Source organism: Myxine glutinosa, chromosome 4 (assembly GCF_964187855.1).
Source record: "Myxine glutinosa chromosome 4, kmMyxGlut1.1, whole genome shotgun sequence".
NCBI classification, from domain to species: domain Eukaryota; kingdom Metazoa; phylum Chordata; class Myxini; order Myxiniformes; family Myxinidae; genus Myxine; species Myxine glutinosa.
In genome coordinates, this window is record NC_136264.1 from 6,656,993 (window position 1) to 6,674,336 (window position 17,344).

Here is a 17,344-nt window from a genome sequence, read left to right on the forward strand (position 1 = left end):
AATAACAGTCTATTAACTAATTGTGATGGGTCATTTGGAAGAAAACTGACACCTGAACCAAGCCTACTTAAAGCATCAATAATATGTTTCTCCTTCTCAATCTTCTTACTTTTTCCAGCAACAGAAACTCCATAATCAAGTGAGTTTTGTAAATCAATATATAATCTATCATCTTCATTTTTCATATTCAATGGTTCATTGTAATAATCTGCAACATGATTCTTGGCTAAATGTAATGTCCATCTTTGGTTCGAAGAAACATTAATTTACAGGTTAATTTTAAAGGTGGTCAGGCAGAACTTAAGAACATCAATTTATCATTAAATATCAATCAATACCTTTTCTTTAACAAGATAGAACTGTGCGGATTCTTCTGTTGGAATGAGACCTGCTATGGTTTTTGAAACTGTAGTGAAATTATACCAAGGTGAACCCAGGGGTGCTCGCTACGGAAGGGGCCGTCTATAAGACCCGGGACAACCGGGGCGTGCGGACACTTCAGCGGAACTCACTGTGACGTTATCCAGTAGTTTGAATGGTATGTACGCCCCCAAATGCTGCGCTGACGATGCGCTGCGCTAACCATTGTTATATTGAAACTTCCATTGCTGCTCTTGAAATGCTCTGATTTAATGCCTGTTGCATGCATGTATTTTTACAGGATGTATTGCCGATCTAAATGATATTAAAACCTACCCAGAGGTCAAGTCATGTCTGAGCTTGATTTTCACGACATTTAATATCATTTAGTTCGCCGAATGGCTGACCACAAGATGATCGTGGTACCGATTCTCGGAGCCGACCCCTCAAGCTGAAGGTTCTGCATCGGAGTTTGCTCATTGGCTCAACACGCTGCAGAATTACTTTGCGGCTCACGAGACAGAGCCAACCGCTGCGATAAAGCTGTCCGTGTTACAGTCCAAGGTCCATCACACTGTTTTCAAGACCATTTCCTCGCTTTGGGACGTACGCTACGGCCCTAGCCGAGCTGAAGCGCCTCTACGTAAAGACACGGAGCGCTGTGCACGGCCGGCATCAACTCTCTCAGCGAAGACAACAACCGTCTGAATCGATCGATCGCTTCGCGCAGGAGCTGCGCTACTTATTGGCAGACTGCGTGCAGGACGTCCGGACCCACGAGCAAGTGCAGGACGATTTGCTCCGAGATTCATTCATCTCCGGAATTAGTTCTGGAGTCTTGCGGCTCCGTCTTTTGGAGGTCGCGGAGCTGACATTTACAGAAGCACTACGGCTGGCACGCGTATACACAGATGCCCGAGAACAATTGACCGCATATGATCACCCACGAGTCGTGGCGGGGACCTCGCAACTCGCGCGACCTGAGAGGGCTACCGCCGAGGATACGGAGGAGGACCCGACCCCCACGACGGCCGAGTCTCTGGGTGCTCCGGAAGCGGACTCCGCATCCGGCCTCACTGCTGCCGCCGCTGCCAGGCCACGGCCTGCCCGGTATGCAAAATGTTATTTTTTTAGTGGAAATCGGCAGCATCCTCGCTCTGAATGCCCGGCCCGAAAGGCGACATGTCACCTCTGCTCCACCAAAGGCCATTTTGCAAAAGTCTGCAGAAAGGCCGCTCGGGGCACGCATTCCCGAGCGACCTTGAATGGGCTCATCGCGGAGCCAACGGATCGAGCGCCGGACGGGGCGCCTTGCACAGCTTTGAAGAGCCGCTCTCCTCCTCGCGGGCCTCTGGCTTCTCGCCCGACCTTGGTGAGATACGTCGGGCCGCCGAAACAAATGGCGCGAACGCGACCGGTCACAGAGCGTCCGACCTTGACTGGCTTTCGAACGCCTACTTCAAACAAGCGACATGCTCCTACTTTGGAAATGCCTCTCGAAGTGCGGCAAACGCAGCACGTGACACAAGCCCCATCTGATGGCAGCTTTTGCGAATTACATGCACCCACTTTGGCATGTCAATCTGCAGATGGCAGAAATCTTCTCACGTGGCTCGAACGCCATCTGACGGCAGCTTTTATGAATTACATGCACCCGCTGTGGCATATGAATCTGCAGATGGCAGAAATCTTTCTCCCGTGGCGCGAGCGCCATCTGGCGGCTGCTCTCACGACCACCCCACACCCACTCTGGCAAATGAAACTACCGATGAGCCAACTGTCTTCAATGCTCCTGCTGAGGCCCGAAGGATTGCAGACGGCGTGGGATCCACCCGCGAGGCGCGATCTTCTCGCCCGGCCGGAACTATACCTGCCGGGTCTGCCGGCCTAGCGCAGGCCTTCATTCCGCTCACGGTCGCGGGCGTTTTTGCGCAAGCTTTGATTGATACGGGATCCACGGATAGTTTTATTGATCAGCGACTCGTGCATCAACATGGGTGGCCGGTTCTCGGGACAACCCGCCGGATCTTCATGGCCTCTCAGGGACTTCGGTTGAGCACAAAAGGGGCGTGTCGATTGAAACTTGTGATAAACGGACGCACGTTCCCGGATGTGTATCTCATGGTATTACCGGCCTTATGCGCTGACGTTCTGTTAGGACTTGATTTCCTTAAGCGGCATGGACGTTTGGAAATAGACTTCGGAGGGCCGGACACGCTCGCTGTGTGCGCCCTCGCTCAAATGGACATGGAGTCACTCTCACTGTTCCCCAACCTGACCACTGATTGTACCCCTGTAGCCATCAAATCGCGGCGCTACTCTCGCGCGGACGCGCAATTCATTGCAGAAGAAACGGCCCTGCTCTTGAAGGACGGTATCATAGAACACAGTAGGTCACCGTGGCGGGCCCAAGTCTTAGTGGTGCGGAGTGAGGCCCACCGCAGGCGAATGGTAATCGACTATTCGCAGACGATTAATCGTTTTACACAGCTGGATGCCTACCCCTTACCGGGGATGGACGCCCTGGTATGCCAGGTGGCCCTGTATTCCGTTTATAGCACTCTCGATCTGCGTAGTGCGTATCATCAAGTCCCCATCTCTAGGGCTGATCGCGTTTTTACAGCCTTTGAATCGGGTCAGCGGTTGTACCAGTTCACGAGACTTCCCTTTGGGGTAACGAACGGCGTCGCTTGTTTTCAGAGAGCTATGGATGACCTCGTTGCGAAGGAGAATTTGACCGATGTCTTTGTCTATCTGGACAATCTTACGGTTTGTGGGTATGACCAGGCGCATCACGACGCTAATCTAAAACGCTTCCTCGAGGTCGCGCGGAAATATCGCTTAACCATGAATGCGGTGAAGTGTCAATACTCTCTATGCACGGTAGACCTTTTGGGGTACACCGTGACCCATGGCTCCGTCTCTCCGGATAAGGAGCGTCTGCGCCCTTTGCTCGATATGGCTCCGCCTAGCGATCGGGCTTCGCTGAAACGCGCTCTAGGGCTGTTCGCCCACTACTCAAAGTGGGTGCAAAATTTCTCCACTAAGCTCCGCCCCCTCGTGGCCTGCGACACTTTCCCCATGGGCCTGGCGGCCTTCGAGGGCCTTAAAGTCGACATTGCTGGCGCCGCTGTCGCGACGATTGACGAGAGTGCCGCTTTCATTTTGGAGAGTGATGCCTCGGATCATGCGATAGCGGCGACTCTCTCCCAAGGAGGCCGCCCTGTGGCTTTCTTCTCGCGGACTCTCACCTCCGCCGAGCGGAGGCATTCGTCTGTCGAAAAGGAAGCGTATGCGATCGTCGAATCAATTCGGCGATGGCGTCCGTATCTGCTTGGGCGGAGTTTCCAAATCATCACGGACCAACAGAGTGTTGCGTTTATGTACGACACCTTACATGCTCAGCGCATTAAGAATGAGAAAATCACCCGTTGGCGTATCGAACTCGCCGACTTCTGCTACACCATCAAATACCGCCCTGGGAAGGATAACCTGGTCGCTGACGCCTTATCGAGGCCGGCCACTTGCGCGGGGGTCATAACTTTGGAGGGGCTGCGCACTTTGCACAGCACTATGTGTCATCCCGGGGTAACGCGCTTCGCGCATTTTGTGCACGCGGGCAATCTGCCGTACTCGATGGAGGACATCCGCCGCATCTGCCGTGATTGCACGATCTGTGCGGAACTCAAACCGCGTTTTTATAGCCCCCCTCTGGGGACACTCGTTAGGGCTACTAGACCGTGGGAGCGCTTGGCGATGGACTTCAAAGGGCCGCTGCCGATGTCGAGCAACTCTCGCTGTCTGCTCACTATCGTCGATGAGTATTCCCGATTCCCCTTTGCTTACACGTGCGGGGATATGTCGGCTGCCACGGTTATTCGGTGCCTGCAGAATTTGTTTTCTATGTTCGGGTATCCGGCCTACGTGCATACCGATCGGGGTGCGGTGTTCCTGTCCCAGGAAGTGAGGGGCTACTTGCTCCAGCATAATGTCGCTTCGAGCTACACCACCCCGTACCGGCCCCAAGCAAATGGACAGATCGAACGCTTTAATGGGATTATATGGCGGGCCGTCATGCTAAGCCTTCGGACCCTCGGCCGAGGCCTCGATAAATGGGCGTGGTCGCAGCCTGCCGCACTAAACTCGATCCGGGCTCTCCTATGTACTGCCACCAACCAGACTCCTCACAAACGACTGTTCCACCACCCTAGAAGCTCCGGCAGTATCCAATCTTTACCCAGCTGGCTCGCTGAACCGGGGCCCGCCTATCTCAAACGAGCGGTTCGCACTAGCAAGTACGACCCCCTTGTTGACAAGGTGCAGGTCCTCCAGGCTAATCCCGAGCATGCCCGCGTGTTAACGGCGGATGGCCGCGAGTCTACTGTCTCCGTACGCCATCTCGCCCCATGTGGGGACGACGACAGGGATATCGACGAACCCGTCTACGAGTCTATGGACTCTATCGAAGCTTCCCCTATGGAACTACCACTGTTACTCCCGTCGTCCCCCGCCCCCGTGCCCGAAGGCGCAGGGGCGCCCCCTCCGACTCCAACCTCCGGCGGCTATTCCGACGCGGGGGACTCCGGGCTAGGGGACGCCGTGCCCGGTAGATTCCGAACACGAACTGGCAGGGAGGTTCGCCGCCCCGACCGCTACGGGTGGACTGACTGACGTGGATTGACGTGACCCTTTGGTTTATTGCTGATGCTTGCTTGCAAACTGCCGAGCGGTAGTATAGTTTTAACGGCGGGGAGAATGTAGTGAAATTATACCAAGGTGAACCCAGGGGTGCTCGCTACGGAAGGGGCCGTCTATAAGACCCGGGACAACCGGGGCGTGCGGACACTTCAGCCGAACTCACTGTGACATTATCCAGTAGTTTGAATGGTATGTACGCCCCCAAATGCTGCGCTGACGATGCGCTGCGCTAACCATTGTTATATTGAAACTTCCATTGCTGCTCTTGAAATGCTCTGATTTAATGCCTGTTGCATGCATGTATTTTTACAGGATGTATTGCCGATCTAAATGATATTAAAACCTACCCAGAGGTCAAGTCGTGTCTGAGCTTGATTTTCACGACAGAAACCACTGAATATTAAATGTTCTGAAGAGATTCCACAACATAATCAGGAGGGTGACTTACCTTTTCCAGTTGTTGAAATAATCCTTCATCATCATATTCTAATTCTCCTATATTCTCCAATTCTTGCTCTCATTTGACTAAAATATTTGAGCATTTGAAGTTTTCCAAGAGTATATTCTATCATTGTGATTGTGGAGGGTTGTTCTCTTTGTTGGGAAGTTTTTAAAAGTGCTTTAAAAAATTTCCCTTGTTTTCTTTCAAACGCTTCTTCACCAGTTAGTTTCTGTCTGCATTTCTTCTTTATGTCTTCCTGTTGCTTTACAACTTTTTAAAACAACTCCTGATGTTCCTTAAACCTTCTTGCTCTTTCTTGTACATTCATTTTCTGTATTTACTTATTGAAAAATATCATTTCCTGAATTGTAAAGGTCAATCGAAAATTTTTCCTTTTCTTCATCATTAAAGTAGATGTGTTCAAATAAATCCTTTTCTTTAAATATTTTATCAAATCCTTTATTAGCATTAATACGAGTTGTAATTTCTTCTTCATTAATAGTAGTATCTCTGCTTTTCATACGTTGATGTTGAGTTTCTTAATCAACATCAAAACCAAATGATAAAACCTTAACTCCATTATTACTCAGATGTTTCATAATTTGTCTCATTCCTTCTGGATTAGTTTCTAAATTCCCAAGACCACCAGATTTTACTTTATTTAACTCACTCTTACAATGTGAATATTTTGTTGTGCCAAGAGAGACCTCCTCAAATATTTGACCTTCGTTCCTCAATCGCATATGTTCCTCCATTGAAATGTAGTAATAATCTTCACCTTCTACTTATGGTCACATTGCTCTGGTCGTTGTTGATACAATACGAATCATAGGGTATTTTTTTTTTTAACTTACAATCTTTTCATTTTTACTATTCAAGCACCTAGATTTTTGAAAGTTTTTTCCTGAAGCAGATTTACCCACAAAATTAATAATAATAGTTGTCTTTTATGTGTGTAATCTTCTTCTTCTATCTACTCTATTCTAATTATTATTATTATTATTATTATTATTATATTATATTATTTATTCTTATTATTATTATCTCTCTATATTATAAAAGAAAGTTTTTGTTTGTTTGTCTGCGCAATCTAATCTCCTGAACGGTGGTGGAAACCTCCAATACAAAAAATGTCGGAACAGGCCCCAGAAAGGTTTTAGGCTAGGTGGCGAGACCGGTCGAGGCCCACCTCGGCCGGGCCGGGCCCATTTCGCAATTAAAAGCTGAGCTGAATTATAGTAGTCGATCTTCTACAGCCGCGAGTAAAAGCTGAATTATGGTAGTAAATTCATTCAAAAAGAACCAAAAATGTCGGGACAGGCCTATAACCTATAATTCAGCTCAGCTTTTAATTGCGAAATGGGCCCAGCCCGGCCGAGGTGTGTCTCTCCAAAATGTCTCTCCAAATTATAGGTTATAGGCTATGTGGCAAGGCCGGTCGAGGCCGCCTCGGCCGGGCTGGGCCCATTTCACAATAAAAAGGTGAGCAGAATTATAGTAGTCAATGGTCTATGGCCGCGAGTAAAAGCTGAATTATAGTAGTAAATTCATTCAAAAAGAACTAAAAATGTTGGGACGGGCCCCGGGATGGTTATAGGCTAGGTGGCGAGGCCGGTCGAGGCCGCTTCGGCCGAGCTGGACCCATTTCACAATTAAAAGCTGAGCTGAATTATAATGGTCAATCTTCTACAGCCGCGAGTAAAACCTGAATTATAGTAGTAAATTCATTCAAAAAGAACCAAAAATGTCGGGATGGGTACCGGGATGGTCATAGGCTAGGTGGGGAGGCCAGGTCGAGGCCGCATTGGCAGGCTGGGCCCATTTCGCAATTAAAAGCTGAGCTGAATTATAGTAGTCAATCTTCTACGGCCGTGGGTAAAAACCTAATTATAGTAGTAAATTCATTCAAAAAGAACCCGGGCAATGCCGGGTGCTTTCGGCAAGTTATTTATGAAATAAAAAATATATCAGTCAGTATCTCATCTTGTTATTTATAAAATAAAAATATATCAGTTGGTATCTCATCTTGTTTCACAACAATATATTAATATTTTCCAGTCGTATGTTTCATATAATCCTCAAATTCCTTTTTACTACATAATGTAGAACAATTGTCTATCCAAAAATTATTTACATCTATTGAATTTAATAACAACACACAACAACAGGCATTTTAAGGCCATTTTCCCTGCAAGAGCGGGGGTTAGCCTTGTGGTCCCCATGACAATGTTCTCCATTTTGCCCTATTTTCTGCATCTCCCCTTGTTAACACCCTTGCCCGCATTTCTTCTTCGACCATCTTTAGCCAAGTCTTTCTCGGTCTTCCCCATCCTCTTCTTCCTTCTACATTCATTTCAATCACTCTTCTCAACCAGTCACTTTCATACTTCCTCAACACATGACCAAACCATCTCAACCTGTTTCTCTTCACAGCATCCATCACAGGCTCTATTCCCATCATCTTTCGCAATTCATCATTTGTCTTCCTCTCTCTCCACGATACTCCACACATCCACCGAACCATTCACATTTCCACCCTTTCCAACCTTCGTTGCTGCTCTACGTTCATTACCCATGTCTCGCTCCCATAAATCATAACACTTCTCACACATGCAGCATACACCTTTCCCTTCAGATTCTACGACACTCCCCTCCTCGTCAGCACGCCATTCAGTTCCCGAAACTTCTTCCATGCACATCTCACTCGAGCAACCGTTGCCGAGTCTGATCCACCTTCTCCATTCAGCATGTCTCCTAGGTAACAAAATGTTTTCACACCTTCCAGCTTCACGCCGTCTCCAAGATCCAACTCAACATTTCCTCCATCTGCAGCTCCCTCTGTGCACGCCTTACATTTGAATGTAGCTGCCACACTGGTTAATGACCCTCTCAAACCACTACATTTTTTATGAACCCACTCAGCGCACATTGGACATTGAATGGAATTCACTCCGATGCCATTCCTGCACAAAGCACACGGCCACTTCCCAGTTCTTTCCACCTCACCACATGCTTTACCACTTGCCATCACCTTCGTTTTTCCAATATTCACCTTCAGACCTTTTGTCTCCATACATTCCTTCCACTTGTTCATCTTCTCCTTCAGTTCATCCATACTTTCTGCAATCAACACCAGATCATCTGCATACAACAACTCCCACGGTAAACCCTCCTTTACGTTCTGAGCCAGCACCCCCATGACAGCTACAAATAGTAGTGGACTTAGTGCCGACCCCTGATGCACTCCCACCTTCACCTCAAACTCACCACTGTTCCCGTCCTCCGTCCTTACAGCTGTGCGCGCTCTTTTGTACATTGCCATCACTACTCTGATCAACCATTACTCCACTCCTAAATTCCTATTCCTCAATGCCCATGTCACTACTTCATGTGGAACCCTATCGAATGCTTTCCCCAGATCAACAAACCCAAGAACAACTTCTTCCTCTTCTCCATATACTTCTCCTGCAACTGCCTCACAATAAAAAGCACGTCTGTCATTCCTCTTCCTGGCATAAATCCAAACTGCATTTTGTCAATCTTTACTTTCTTCCTTATCCTCCTCTCCAACACCCTTTCCAATACCTTCATTCCATGCTCCAATAACTTTATCGCTCGATACGAGCCACAGTCCAGAAGCCCTCCTTTCCCCTTGTATAGAGGGACGAGGGTACTCAGTTCCCAATCCACTGGAACGCGGCCTTCTTTCACCACCAGATTGCAGATCTCTGTCATTCTCTTCACACCCCAATTTCCCGCTGCCTTCAACATATCTCCCACAACTCCCGTTGGCCCTCCCGCTTTTCTACTCTTCATTGCTTTCATGCTTCCTCAACTTCCTTCTCGGTTATCTTCTCTGCCAGTCCTAATACTGGGTTACTCTCTATGTTGCCATCCCATTCATTCTCTGCATTCAACAGTATTTCCATATATCTTTTCCATCTTCCTTTAATTCCATCTGGGTCCACAACGATTTGTCCCACTTCATCCTTCAAGCAACTCACCCCCATCACATCACACCTCTCTTTCGCTATCTGCTTTGCAATCCTGAATACCGCTCACTGACCCTCTTCCAAATCCAAGCGTTCTCCGAACTTTTTCCTACATGCCTCCTGTGCCTTTGCTACCTCTTTCTTTGCAGCCTTCTTGGCTGCCTTATAACTTTCATGCTCTGCCTTTTCTGCTCCCATACCCTTCGCCTTCTGCCACTCCTTGAACTTCTTCCTCTTCTCATCAATCTTTTTTCCAACTTCTTCATCCCACCACCATGTTTCCGAGTGCCATGTTTCCTTTTGTCCATCCACATACCTCACCAACGGCTTCCAACAGACTATCTTTCATTGACATCCAACCACTTTCAAGCTCAACCACATCATCCTCTACCATATTCAGCCTCTCTTTTAATGCCTCCCTCACTGTCACCTCTTTCAACCTCCACACCTTCATTCTCTGTTGGTACTTCACCCGCCGAGCTCTCCTCGCACCTTTCACCCTTATGTCGCAGAAACCAAGTGGTGCTGTGAAACAGCCTCCTCCACCGGGATCACCTTTGTGTCCCGGAGGTGCCCCCTATCTCGCCTACGCACCATCAGGTAGTCAACGGTTGTCGTCGACCCACCTGACATATATGTAAGCTTATTATCCTCTTTCTGGAACTGAGTATTACAAATCAACAAATCAGCTCCATCAGCAAACTCCAAAATCCTTTCACCTTCTCCATTTCTCACACCATATCCGTAACCCCCATGAACTCCCTCAAAACCATCCATACTCCTTCCCACATGTCCATTTGGGTCTCCTCCTACCACAACAACTTCCTCATCTTTCACGTTTTCCATCAGCTTCTCTATAGCACACCAGAACTTGTCCTTCTCTTCATCGCTCCGACCAACCTGCGGAGCATATCCCGAGCTGACGTTCACCAAGAGCTTGAATCAATCATCATTTTCACCATCATCAACCTATCACTCACTCTTGTCACACTCACCATACTGCCTACAAACTCCTCAGAAAACAGGACACCAACACCATTCACACCTTCCGGGCACCCTTGCCACACAAATTGTATTTCTGTCCCTGCCTACCCTTCACCATTCTCACACCACTTCCCTTCCATCTTGTCTCCTGCACACAACGTATGTCCACTCTTCTTCTGACCAATACTTCCACCACTTCTCCTGATCTCCCTGTCATTGTCCCTACATTCCATGTCCCAAACCTCAGAAACCGATCTCCACGTCGGACATCAGACGTTTCGTCGTCATAAATGGAGTCATTTCCACCCTTGCTTCGATCGAGTTCCCCACCTTGAGTTTTGACGAGAGGGAGTGATTTCCCCCACGGGGTACTTCGGGCTGTACCCTGCCCATATGTAGTTGTAATTGTCATGGTTCCCTTTTTGGGGCAATGTTTTTATGGCCGGATGCCCTTCCTGACGCCAACCCTTTTAGTCGCCTCTTACGACACGCAGGGATACGGTGTACCTATTCTAAACCGGGGTACACACCAGGTTGGAGGCATAATCAGCCTTGGTGTATAAATGGCAAACATAACGAATGTGAAAAATACCAAATAAGTATTATTGCAGGATAACAGGGGTAAGAGTAAATAAAACAGGTAAGCAAATAAATTTAAATACGAGTAAGTTAGAGACTCTAGGAGCTAATGTCCCTGAATGGATGGAAACCTTTGATGGTTGTCAAGAAATCAATGGAAATGTATTTTACTACATTCTCAAATTGATATGTGGCTCAGGAGGGGCTCAAACGAGAACATTAAGAGAGACTTTTCATTTCATCTCTGCCCAACAAAGATACTTAAACCAAGAACCAAGTTCTGATGTAATATTTCTCAATATTCTAGATGGTGATGGGTGCTATAAGAAAATTAAGCTATTCCCCAAAATAAAACAGATATTCGTTGGTTCTCCATATGAGTATAATGAAGTTATTGTTAAGATGGGGAGGGAGAAAAGGGGCTCAATTTTTTGAGAGAGGGGGGTGTGAGTCAATAGTTGTTCACTTTTTCCCCATTCACTTCAATGTTAAATTTAAGGTGAGCCAGGACCTGCCTTTTCCTTCTACTCATACATACGTACATGCATACACACATACATACACACATACATACAGACGGACAAACACTGTTCTAGACGGCTTCGCCCTATGGGCTACGCTGTAAAAATTCCCTTCAATTAGACCATGATTAATGATTGTCAATTGCTTTCAGAAAAACAAAATTTGTGTTTGGGTTCCCTTTAAGGGTTTTGGGGATCTTCAGGGTCTTTTCAGTCTTTTGAGTATTTTCTGTCTTCGGGTCTTGTTGGGGTCTTTAAAGATGTTTGGGGTCTTTGTCTTTTCAATGATCCTTTGGGTATTTTGTGTCTTTGGGGTATTTTGGGTCCTCTGGATCTTTATGGTCTTTGGGGGATTTTCTGTCTTTGGGGTCTTTTGTGTCTTCAGGGTCTTTTGGGTGTATTTGGTATTTTTGGTCCATTTGGTCTTCGGGGTCTTTCGGGGTCTTGGGGTCTTATTGATCCTCGGGGTTGTTCTCAGTCTTTTGGGTCCCCGAGGAGGTTGGAGTGGGGGGGGGGGGTCTTTTAGGTCCTCTGGATTAAGTATTTCTGGTTAAAATTGTGGGTGGCATTACGTCAGCTCTCCAACAAATGGGTGAAGAGTGGACATACATACATACTGTACATACAAACACATCACAAACAGTTTCATGACAATCGGTTTAGAATTGTGACCTGAAGGAGAGTGACAAACAGACAAACAAACAAACAAACAAGAAGACGTCATGCAGAGCACGATAATTGCAAAATCCACCCCTTTCCCCCAAAAAGGAGTTGACCTTTGACCCTTTGACATTAAATAGTTGGTTTCCCAAATCAGCGATACACGATGTAATTGCTGTTTAATTCTCAAGTTAATACGATGAAAATTGATGATTTTTCAGATGAAAATTGATGATTTTTCAGATGAAAATTGATGATTTTGAAAGTTTGACTTTGAATTCACATTTGACCTTAAAAGTAGTTGGTTTCCAAATTCAGTGAGGCATTTGTATATTGAGTCACTAAATTGGTAAACCAACTATTTTGAGGTCAAAAGGTCAAAGGTCAAACTCAAGGTCAAACTTCCAAAATCATCAATTTTCATCTGATTCAGTTGAAAAGTAGATAGAAATTGCACAGTTGCAATGGAAGTTTGATCTTGAGTTGACCTTTGACCTTTTGACATCAAAAATAGTTGCTTTACCAATTTAGTGACTCAATATACAAATACTGTTCAATTTTCAAGTCAATTGGATGGAAAATGGCAATTTTAGAAATTTGACCTCCAGGTGACCTTTGACCTCAAAATTAATAGGCTTCTCAACTGTGATGACATCTACAACTTGGTGAAGTTTCATGACGATCGGTTTCGAATTGTGAACTGTAGGCGAGTGACAAACAGACAGACAAACAAGAAATATGTCATTCATAGCACGATGCTTGCGAAATCCCCAAAAATAAGTGGTTGGCCTGTGATGACCTCAAAAATAATTGGTGGTTGAATTTAGTGACCAGATATGCAAATCCTCTTAAAATCTCAAGTTAATCGGATGAAAATTGAGGTTTTTACTAACTTGGCCTATGTTGCCAATTGGTGCTTGAACGCAAAAATACTTGGTTCTTGAATTCTGTGTCCACATATGCATATCCTCTTAAAATGTTAAGTCAATCGGATGAACATTGAAGATTTTACAAATCTGGCCTATGTTGACCTTTTGACCTGTTGACCTCAAAAATAGTTGGGGGTTGAATTCAGTGATCAGATATGCAAGTCCTCTTCAAATTTCAAGTTCATTGGATAAAAATTGAGAATTTTAGAAATTTGGCCTATGTTGACCTTTTAGCCTATGTTGAACTTTTGGCCTATGTTGACCTCCAAATGTTCATTGGTTAAATTCAGTGATCAGATATGCCTGTCCTCTTCAAATTTCAAGTAAATTGGAGGAAAATTGAGGATTTTAGAAATTTGGCCTATGTTGACCTTTTGACCTGTTGACCTCAAAAATATTTGGTGGTTGAATTCAGTGACCATATATGCAAATACTCTTAAAATTTCAAGTCAATTGGATAAAAATTGAGGATTTTAGAAATTTGACAAAGTTGGTGACCTTTTGCCTATGTTGACCTTTTGACCCCAAGAACAATAGGCTTCTTGCTTATGACCAACTCTACCGTTTGGTGAAGTTTTGTGAAAATCGGTTGAAAATTGTGACCTGTAAGCAACTGACATACAGACAAACAGACAACAGACAAACAGACAAACAGACAAACTCACAGAGAATAATGCACAAGACCAACCAATATACCTGAAAAATCTTCGATTTTGCAAGTAATAATGTTGAGTCTTACCGGAATCAGACACAGAGCCTGGCTGTTGTAACTGCCACCTGTAAGGTACAAAAAATACTCCACTTATCAACTTGAATACCCCATACAGGTATTTATACAATGTCTTTGATATTACTGTTCAGTGTTTGTGCGTCTGTATGTATGTATGTCCCCTCAAACGTAAACTAATCAGAGCTGAGGATCTGGTCACATGACAGGGTGATGTGATTACATCTGATGTCATTACGGCGGTAAGGCGGCTGACTCTCCACATACCGCCATTTTGTTTTATATGCCGTTCAAGCTGAACATATTGTCGAACCTGTCATATATCACAATCGCCATGTTCTACCTTTGTTTTTTATTCAGTGTGAAACACAAACAAACCGATTGTTAAAACGATCATCAAATATCGAAACCATTGGCGTTACGTCTCTTCCAACCATGTGGGGTATAATCTACATTACAGTAGATCTGTCCTCAGTTCTGTAAGTAAAACTTACCTCATGGATGTCTGGATGCCTCCAAATTTCTTTGTTTAATGTTGTAAACAGCATTAGCGACTGTTTAAAAAGCTTATCATATGTGTTTGTAGTTTAGAATATTTTACAAGCTCGGCTACGCCGCTGTTAGACTTTCGGTGTTTGACAAGTATGTTGGTCACCCCGGTTTGTGTGTTTGTGTGTTTGTCTGTCCGCACACTTATACTTGCCTAGAGGTCACAATTTTAAACCTATCTTCACGAAACTTCACCAAACGGTAGAGTTCGTGGTTCCATCAAAATCTTATATATTTTGAGGTCAAAAGGTCAACATAGGCCAAAGGTCAACCACTTTTTCCAAATTTCTAGAATCCTCAATTTCCATCCGATTGACTTGAAATTTGAAGACGATTTGCATATCAGGTCACTGAATTGAACCACCAATTATTTTTGAGGTCAAAAGGATGCTCTACCGAATGCCATACTACTTTGTTCTATTTTGCCAAGTGTCGCTCTATGAGTGATTTTTCATTTTTCTGTCTGTTTGTTTGTTTGTTTGTTCTCACAGAATAAATATGAATTTATCTGAAACGGTTGTTCTGATTGACAGGAAATTTCCACCATAGGTACACCTCCTCCTGTAGAATTTTTTTTATTGATAATGATGACGTCATCGGTCACATGGTTCGGCTGCTATCTTGGAAAAACAGAAAAATTTTGCACCTCTATATCTCCGAAAGCACTGAATAAAAAAAATGTAGACATGGCTTATTATAAATAACTCCATGTGGAATAAAATATGTTAATGATGATGTCATAGGTGCCTCCATTATGACGTCATAATTCTACAAGTACAAAACTTCACCAGATCAAGAAGAAATTTCTTGAACGTCATCTGGAGATAAATCAGTCACGTGGTTCGGCCACCATATTTGTTGAAACACAAAAGCCTTAAAATCCACTGAAAACACGTACTGGCGAGGGTCTGCAATCTCTGATTGCTCTTTCTAGTTTTTCTTTTGCAATAAATCTATTATAAGCCTGGTGTTGGCTTAATGGTTAAAAGGTAGCTGGCTTAAGATAGTACGGTCATGAGTTGGAGCCCCTGTCATGCTGCTGAAATAACACCAGGTGGGTTGACTCAGCATGTCATCCCTCTGATGTCGGCAATGAGAACCAGCTTACTGGGGTATTAAGCCATTCGAGTATCCTGCGTCAAAAGTGGCGACCCGTCGAAGATTGTAGCGTCGGAGTGGTGACCCGTCTATGATTGTAGTGTCGGAGTGGAGACCTGTCTATGATTGTAGTGTCGGAGTGGAGACCTGTCTATGATTGTAGTGTCGGATGGAGACCTGTCTAAGATTGTAGCGTCGGAGTGGTGACCCGGCTATGATTGTAGTGTCGGATGGAGACCTGTCTAAGATTGTAGAGTCGGAGTGCAGACACGTCTATGATTGTAGTGTCGGAGCGGGGACCCGTCTATGATTGTAGAATCGGAGTGGAGACCTGTCTAGGATTGTAGTGTCGGAGTGGAGTCCTTTCTACGATAATAGCGTCGGAGGGGAGACCCGTCTATGATTGTAGGGTCAGAATGGAGACCCGTCTATGATTGTAGCGTCGGAGTGGAGACCCATCTATGATTGTAGCATCGGAGTGGAGCCCCATCTATGATTGTAGCATCGGAGTGGAGACCTATCTAGGATTGTGGTGTCGGAGTGGAGACCTGTCTTTGATTATAGCGTCGGAGTGGAGACCTGTCTAGGATTGTAGCGTCGGATTGGAGACCTGTCTAGGATTGTAGCGTCGGAGTGGAGCCCCATCTATGATTGTAGCGTTGGAGTGGAGCCCCATCTATGATTGTAGCGTTGGAGTGGAGCCCCATCTATGATTGTAGCGTCGGAGTGGAGCCCCATCTATGATTGTAGCGTCGGAGTGGAGCCCCATCTATGATTGTAGCGTCGGAGTGGAGACCTGTCTAAGATTGTAGGGTCGGAGTGGTGACCTGTCTATGATTGTGGCGTCGGAGTGGAGCTCCATCTATGATTGTAGCGTCGGAGTGGAGCCCCAACTATGATTGTAGCGTTGGAGTGGAGCCCCATCTATGATTGTAGCGTTGGAGTGGAGCCCCATCTATGATTGTAGCGTTGGAGTGGAGCCCCATCTATGATTGTAGCGTCGGAGTGGAGCCCCATCTATGATTGTAGCGTCGGCGTGGAGACCTGTCTAAGATTGTAGAGTCGGAGTGGTGACCCGTCTATGATTGTAGCATCGGAGTGGAGACCCATCTATGATTGTAGCATCGGAGTGGAGACCTATCTAGGATTGTGGTGTCGGAGTGGAGACCTGTCTTTGACTATAGCGTCGGAGTGGAGACCTGTCTAGGATTGTAGCGTCGGATTGGAGCCCCATCTATGATTGTAGCGTCGGAGTGGAGACCTGTCTATGATTGTAGCGTCGGAGTGGAAACCCGTCTATGATTGTAGTGTCGGAGTGGAGACACGTCTATGATTGTAGCGTCAGAGTGGAGACCTGTCTGGGATTGTAGTGTCGGAGTGGAGACCCGACTATGATTGTAGTGTCGGAGTGGAGACCCGACTATGATTGTAGCGTCGGAGTGGAGACCCATCTATGATTGTTGCGTCGGAGTGGAGGCACATCCAGGATTGTGGCGTCAGAGTGGAGCCCCATCTATGATTGTAGCGTCGGAGTGGAGCCCCAACAATGATTGTAGCGTCGGAGTGGAGCCCCATCTATGATTGTAGCATCGGAGTGGAGACCCGTCTATGATTGTAGAGTAGGAGTGGTGACCTGTCTATGTCTATGATTGTAGCGTCGGAGTGGAGCCCCATCTATGATTGTAGCGTTGGAGTGGAGCCCCATCTATGATGTAGCGTCGGAGTGGAGCCCCATCTATGATTGTAGCGTCGGCGTGGAGACCTGTCTAAGATTGTAGAGTCGGAGTGGTGACCCGTCTATGATT

General features: G+C 45.9%; 1 protein-coding gene across 2 annotated transcripts in view; it reads right to left on the bottom strand.

The window, feature by feature from the left end:
- Window positions 1-17,344, bottom strand: part of LOC137424377 (uncharacterized) — a 169,902-nt gene that overhangs the window by 109,748 nt on the left and 42,810 nt on the right. For both annotated transcript variants that reach the window (XR_013623015.1, XM_068111772.2), the window contains exon 6: window positions 13,905-13,942. Coding sequence is in view for 1 of the 2 variants with exons in the window: in XM_068111772.2 (XP_067967873.2) it covers window positions 13,905-13,942 (38 nt within the window). In the remaining variant the exon portion in view is untranslated. The remainder of the gene's footprint in view (window positions 1-13,904; window positions 13,943-17,344) is intronic.